This window comes from Hypomesus transpacificus, chromosome 11 (assembly GCF_021917145.1).
Source record: "Hypomesus transpacificus isolate Combined female chromosome 11, fHypTra1, whole genome shotgun sequence".
NCBI lineage: Eukaryota > Metazoa > Chordata > Actinopteri > Osmeriformes > Osmeridae > Hypomesus > Hypomesus transpacificus.
Window position 1 is genome coordinate 18,651,602 of NC_061070.1, and position 7,692 is coordinate 18,659,293.

The 7,692-nt window shown below is 50.5% G+C and overlaps 1 protein-coding gene across 1 annotated transcript; it reads right to left on the reverse strand.

Annotated features, from left to right (window-relative positions):
- Positions 1 to 257: 257 nt before the first annotated feature.
- Positions 258 to 7,692, reverse strand: npas4l (neuronal PAS domain protein 4 like). The gene is made up of 10 exons (XM_047029414.1): positions 6,850 to 7,692; positions 5,671 to 5,803; positions 4,561 to 4,724; positions 3,735 to 3,880; positions 3,498 to 3,597; positions 3,079 to 3,331; positions 2,854 to 2,963; positions 2,488 to 2,623; positions 1,142 to 2,376; positions 258 to 1,013 (listed from the first exon to the last, which is right to left on the reverse strand). The coding sequence occupies exons 2-10, from the start codon at positions 5,781 to 5,783 to the stop codon at positions 985 to 987; spliced, it is 2,286 nt and encodes a 761-aa protein (XP_046885370.1). The 5' UTR covers positions 5,784 to 5,803; positions 6,850 to 7,692; the 3' UTR covers positions 258 to 984.

A 7,692-nucleotide genomic window follows, 5' to 3' on the forward strand; every position in this document is an offset into this window, starting at 1 on the left:
CTTCAGTGGAAAAATATCCTCTTTTGTTGAATAAAGCACTAACCAATGGGTGGCGCTAGAGGACCAAACATGTTTCTGTGGAGCTGTCTAGTGCTGAATCTGGAGGGAACTATCAACAAATGATCATTAAGCAAGACCAGACCAGACGGCAAGGCACAGTTGATTGGTTTAATTAACTAGCATTGTCAAATTACAAAATGAAATAGCAAAAACACTTGAAACTGTATAATCACATTGGAGAGAGACGCTCTCTTAATTACAAAAGAAACAACTTTAAGATATTTTGCAGAGTACTTCTTCGTAGACACTGATAAAAATGAAATTGAACTGATTGAATGAATTCATAATTTCCACAAAGGAGCTCTAAATAACAGTGTCTCTACCCATAAATACTATAAATAGCAACAGTAATGTAACCATAGTTACATGATCCTAGAGGCACAGTTGAGGTAGTTCATGAACTGTTGACGTCAAACTGATCAGGGCTTTAGAGTTACGTACCACATATTATCCTGTACAACACCTTAAACAGCACAGTAACATTAACAAAGTGCTCAGTAGTATATTTTGGTCTCTCAACTTTAGAGTAATACTCATAAACTCCCTATCAGAGAGTGTTACAAATATATATATACCTTAAAACACCAAACAAACATTGGAAATAACAGAAACATCAGTACCAAGGTTTAATAACAGCTGTTTACAGGAAGGAATGTCAGAGAAGCATGTAACCCAACAACAATGATCACATGACTACCATGGTAACATGACTACCATGGTAACATGACTACCATGGTAACGATGGTCCATAAGGCAGCCTCAAAACAGGAACATCCCAAGTCTCTTCAGAGGAGCGGGGAAACCTGCTCCCGTCTGCAGGACAAACACGTCTTCAGAAAGTCTTCTTTGAATCCGGCCAAGAAGCCCCAGACTGCTTTGACAATATGTCATACGAGTGGTTGTACTGTAAGTCATGGACTCATTTCAGTACATGGATTCTTCAACAAGCCCATCTGGAAAGAGAAGGGGATTACATGAATGATTAATACCCTAATGTATTCATTATTGTATTAATTTAAAATCATCATGACCACTAAAAGACCATCCAAAGGGAGCAGTGTTGATGTTCAGGTATGGTTACCTTGGTGACCTTGCCGGAGGCTGGTGTGCAGGTAATGGTTGAGTTGATGCAACTCAGAGTGTTGATGGTGGCATGGTGCAGGCAGGGTGAGGGTGTCCAGGGGGCTGAAGGCTGGGCTCAACTGATCCAGACTTTCCACCAGGGAGGAAAGAGACCCGTCAGGAGTCTGCTGCAGCGAGCCCACGTCCAGGGGTCTGTTCTGGGATACCTCCAGCCCACAGCGTGGCCCCGCCTGGTGGCTGAAGCAGGGAGGCATGACCTCCTTGTCTGGAACCATGTCCAGATCGTTCAGGATGCTGTCGAATACGCCTTCGTCCAGGACTAGTTGAGGTTTGAGAGGTGGAAGGACAGGAGGAGGGTGTGGTATCCAGTCACACGCTGAGGGCAGGGTGGGGGCTGAGGGGAGCTGGCTGGGGGGCCCAGCTGGGCGCAGGGTGTGGTACCTGTCGAAGCTGCTGGCCAGGCAGGAGATCTGCTGAGCCAGGATGCTGATGTCCTCCTGCTCTCTCTGGCTGTACTGGCAGGAAGAGGTGGAGCTGGGTGAGAGGTCGGGGCTCACAGCCTGGGGAACGTGCTGAGCTGGGAAGAAGCCGGCGCCCTCTGGTGGCTGCACAGGGAGGGGGGGGTCTTCAGGGTGGAGGGAACAGTCTGCACAGTTCTCACTGTCAGACACAGACAGGCAGTCAGGCACCAGGTGAGCGTCAGCAGTGCAGTCTGGGTAATCACAGCTGGGAGACGGGCAGGACTCTGGAGAGTGGGGACCAGCCAGGGAGTAGACCCCCTGGTCGTAAGCCTGCTCCAGGCCAAGCGGGAGGGGCATGTGGGCAGGGTGGGGGTCTGGGTGGGGGTAGTACGGAGGAGAGCTGTCAGGAGAGGGCAGCAGCTGCACAGTGTAGCCGTACACCTCCAACAGGAAGTCCGAGCTAGTGTCTTCCTGCTGCGGAGGGGATTGGGAGGAGGTGGGGCTGTAGGGAGGGGTGCAGAACAGGGCGTGTGTGTCGCTGGTGGAGGTGGGAGAGACACTGTCCGAGGAGGAACACGTCATGTAATAGACATCTGGGTCCGACGCACGCGCCGCCTTGGCCCTGGGCTGGAGGTCTTCACAGCTGGGACCCCTCTGCCTCTTGGAACCCCTCCCGGGGCAGTTCCCCTGGGCCAGGGGCAGCTGGGGGGTGGGAGAGGGGCAGTAGGTGTCACTGTGGATTTTCTGCCTGAGGTATGCCGCTTCAGTTTCACTGCAGAAGGAGAAAGAGGAATCTGCTCAGTACAGTGTCTCATTCTGTCTGAGAGGAAAGATACTCATTAGAACCAGCTAAAGATGCTGGACTAATCCCAGTGTTCCTCACCTGACGGTGTAGTTTGTGCAGCTCATCCCTTGGCCTCCAGTGTCCCTGGTGGCACAGATGTAGAGCCAGTTCCAGCTGAGCTCTCTGCTCTGCAGTCTCAGTACCATCTCCACCTGAGATCCCTCGTCTGCCTGCACTGAAGAATCATCAACACAGGAGGTTAGGTTGAGGATACAGGTTGGTGTAGGTGCAGTTCTACGGGCGCATGGAAATCCTTCTATTAAACTGCTAAAAGGGCTATACAAGTTCATTAGATTTTATTCAATTTGATAAGTCTGAGACTAATGCACACGAAACACACATCCATAGATCTCTAGAATAAATCAAATACGACTTCTTATATATTTGGAGATATTTTATACTTACTTAGATTCTTGTGGGAGCTGGCGCCCAAGGAGAGGTCGTCTGGGTGGAGGAAGCTGTACCAGGACCGACCAATCATCTCCTCTGCAGAGCAGCCCAAGTGGAACAGCACACTGTGGACCCAGCAAGAGGAAGACATGACACAGTGAACCAGTGGCCCGCCCCCCTGTCCACACCAACCAATCCCAACACAGATGGAAAGCAGTGTGATAGAGACGTGGTCTGTACCTGTCAGACAGCTGCGTGAAGGTCATGTCTGGTCTGTGGCTGCTGGTAAAGCAGTTGTGGGAGCGAGAGGCAGCACTGCTCCCCTGGTGGTCAGCTGTGGGGGTGCAGAGGGCTGTGAACACGCGCTGGTCTGGAGAGCCCGGCTGGGAACAGGGGGGCAGGGGGTGGTAGCGCCCCCTCACCAGCAGGGAACAGCTGCCATGCTGCAGCCTGAAGGACTTGGAGGTGTGCATGCGGCACATGAAGCTTCTCTCTGGAGAAGAAGAGCACATGACAGGTCACATGACAGGTCACATGACAGGTCACACGACAGGTCACACGACAGGTCACACGACAGGTCACACGACGCAGCTGCCACCTCAGGTTCCTCATACAGGCTCCAGAATATACATGTGACTTGGTTCTGAGTGGTTTTTTACCTGTGGATGAGGTAGGGTCCATCTCCAGGTGAGATCTCACGGCTTCGAGGTCGGGATGTTCCACCATGTCATAGAAAGAGTCTCCCTGGAGAACATCCACCTGAACAAGAAGATTCAACATCAGTTCCCACAATGCCCTGCTTTCCTTTCCCCCACAATGCCCTGCTTTCCTTTCCTAGACAGGAGGGGCATACATTCAGCGTAAACAGAACAACAGAGGTGGACTAGTCTACTCACCATGGAGTATCCCAGGTAATCACACACATTCTCAGACACATACAGCAGCCTGCTGTCTGCCCTGAGGACCAGGATGAAGCCAGGCAGAGCGTTCAGGAAGGCCTCGCAAGGCAGGCCACACTCACGTCCCTGTCCAGCCGACAGCCCTGGAACAGCAGACCAGCACTGGGTTACACACCTCACACACCCCACACTCCACAGCAGACCAGCACTGGGTTACACACCTCACACACCCCACACTCCACAGCAGACCAGCACTGGGTTACACACCTCACACTCCACAGCAGACCAGCACTGGGTTACACACCTCACACACCCCACACTCCACAGCAGACCAGCACTGGGTTACACACCTCACACACCCCACACTCCACAGCAGACCAGCACTGGGTTAGACACCTCACACACCCCACACTCCACAGCAGACCAGCACTGGGTTACACACCTCACACACCCCACACTCCACAGCAGACCAGCACTGGGTTACACACCTCACACACCCCACACTCCACAGCAGACCAGCACTGGGTTAGACACCTCACACACCCCACACTCCACAGCAGACCAGCACTGGGTTAGACACCTCACACACCCCACACTCCACAGCAGACCAGCACTGGGTTACACACCTCACACACCCCACACTCCACAGCAGACCAGCATGACTCCTGCACACTTTCTCTATGCTATAGACAAGAGCTCAGCCCGTTTGTTTACCAACAAAGCGCGGTGAGTTGAGGTGAGGAGGTTAACAAAGGCTTGCATCTGTAAAGTCTGGAATTGGCCTGTCGATTCTGTAAAGGTTTCCTGGTGGTTGAGGCCTTACCCTGGAGGAGGAGGGTCTTCCTGAGGAAGGCACAGATGAGGGACATGGAGTGGAGGTAGGACAGCCTGTCCACCTCCTCCTGGGGCAGGGGCAGCAGGGCTCTCATGCTGCGGATCTCCACGTTGATCTGGTCTCGCCTGGCTTTGGACGCCCCCTTGGTGGACCTGCAGGAGACCGTGACGGACATGTCAGGACGCTGCTCTCTCTTCTCACTCTGATCCTCTGTCTCTAGCGCTTACTGCAAGGAGCTCTTAGTCTCACTGCTGGTCTGAAGGCATGAAACACTTCACTGGGCTCCCTGGTGTCTGGTCTTCTGGGTCTGACCCTGGCCCTCGCTACAGACAACCCTGGGGCCACCTCTCCCTGACAGCTGCACCTAGGCTTGGAGCTCGGAAGGTTCCTATGGTAAGGGCTGTGAGAGGCGGTGAGAGGCTGTGAGAGGCAGTGTCTCAGCGCTCATCTGGGATCAGAGGGTCTGGACACGCTTACACAGACACGCTGCTTTTATAGGCAGGCTGCGAGCGTTGCCGTGGGCGTCAGCAGTGTAGAGGCGGGGCCAGGGAGCCTCTGTTGCCTTATAAAGACGGTGTCCTCCACACAGGGCACAACGTCATACAGACACACAAGGACCTCTTATTCTCTTTCTATTCATCCCCCCCCTCCATCTCTCTCTCTCGCTCTCTCTCTCTCTCCATCCCTCTCTCCATCTCCTTTCCTCTCTTATATCTCTCTATTTACCTCTTTATCTCCCTCTCTCCCTCTCTTTATCTCGCACTCTTTATCACTCCCTTCCTCTTATCTCTCTCCCTCTCTCTATCTATCTCCCCCTCTCTTTCTCTCTCTCTCTCTCTGACATTTATATAGAGAAGACATTCTGAGAAAGACAGACTGTGACTATTCAAATAATTTCACCTTATGTCAAGTGATTGTATCTTTCTAACATGTTTTGAAATATTGAAAAGCAATATCTTCAGTCTAGTCAAATCATAGAAAGAGCTATCTAATAGATAAGGCAACATATGGAAGGGGGAAAGTAGGATACAAATATGAACATGTAGGGCCTACTGTAGACAGTGTTCAGACGGAGTTATCAAAACGTGCTTTACTGACCTGAATCTTTTGCAGCTTGTTTGGCGGGTCTCCATAGCGCGAGGATGCGACGAAGCGGGAGAACCACACTGGGCGCTCGAAGGACTCGTGCAGGATTCACAACAAATAGTCATTTTTGAAATTTAAATACCACCTGTAGTTTAAGGAACAGGACTTATATCAAAACACGTTCAACTGCAAAAACAAGTAGCTAAAACAATTAGGATCTTAGTAGTGATGTATACACTTTTTCAATGTTCCTAGTGTTATATCGCTTAACCACAAAATTTGGTAAATATGAAACTAGTTTGCAACGACTGTTCACTAAGGATCGACTAGACTCAGCAAGATGCGCTCAGTTAAACGCCAAACAGTCCTTAGCTCTACAGGCTGGCATCTAGATGCTTGTGTGTGAAGCCTTCGAGTCCCCTCCCTTTATAGTCTAACTCAGTATTAACCCGATAGCTTTGTTTAAACTCCGGCAGGGGAGGAGAAAAGAACGTGTAATGTTACTTGTTGTGACGCAAGGACAAGTGATGGGATATATTTAGTTACGCGGGCTCTAAAAATACCCCCGCCAGATTGGCCTGAGCGCAGCGGTGGGTTGTAGGAAAGCGTAGCGCTGAAAAGATTACAAACTAAGACAATCATTCTAAAATTAACATTATAGATTACAATTAAATCATCATTTATACGGATCATCAAATATTTTAGACAATAGTTTGCGACGATATTTTTTTCGGAATACAAATAAAGAAAAACTGTTATGCCAGGATATCAACTTACTTTTGCTAACGGTCTTAATGTTTTAAAAAGTACATGAACATCGACGTACCCAATTTAAAGAATGAATAAAACTGTTCTGATTGGAAGAGATTCAGATCAACTCAAATGCACTTGTTTACACAAAAGGCAAAATTAACCCGTTGACTGAGTTTAATAAATGCTGTCTACCTTTAAAACTTCCGGTCACTCTTTATAATGACGTTAAAAGCATGGAGGATTTTATAGTAAATACTGAATTCACACACACACAAAAAAAAAACACACCAAAAATCTTTGGACCCCAGCCTCTTTGCTGTCTGGCTCTTGGCTAGCAGTCTCTGTACCTGTCCTCACTGAACCCCCAGGGGAGAGGGCACTGCTTGGGGTGAGGAGGGGGGCCCTGGGGGGTGAGGAGGGGGGCAGGGCCACACTCACTGTCAAGTTTGTCTGCGAGGGTCTTGACAGAAGACTGGCGTCGACGGTTAGCTGTGTACCGGTAACGTGTCTCTGGTGTCTGTGCTCCCTCGCTGAGAGGGGAGTCTGGAGAGGAGCTGAGAGGAGGCTCCTGGCCAGCGTCTGTAAGCCCTCCTTTGGGTGTGGACGCGTGGATCACACTGGTCACCCTGCCACCTGGGGAACTCCTGTCTGACTACAGCTACAATTCAATGGAACATAATTTGAAATCGAGCTACAATTTTTTGTGGGGTATGCAATAGCCTCAGAAGCAGTTAATGAAGAATAATAGAAAAAAAATATTTCTTATTTGAAGCATCACCAGTTTTTCCATCAATTATTCTATTTAACAGGGTTTAAAGAGGGGGAGGTGGAACGAGAACTTGAGTGAGAAATGATCAAATGGAGGAGTGATATGGAGACAGACCAAACACACGCGTCTGAATTTCGAGGACAAGCGAGGTTCCTCTGTGACCAGAGGGAAATTAGAGAGCAATTTGGCTGAGTGTCCCCTGCATTAGTGCCTGGACGGACCCCTGGGTCTGGGGCCAGACAGGGGGTCAGCCCCAGCCTCAACCCCAGCCTCAACCACAGCCTCAGCCTCAACCCCCCAGCCCCACCCACAGCCTTAACACCAGCCCCAGCACAACCCTTCCTGTGTTTCCTGTTTGCAGGCGGGCCTGACTGTCTCTGCTGGTCCTGGGTTGGCCTGTCGTCTGTGGCGGCACTTAGCACTGCAGATAACGCTGATCCAGCAGCCGGCTGGTGACAGACAGGAGCAGACTGGCAGGCCTCCAGTCACCCAGAGAGAGGCAGGGTGCTGGG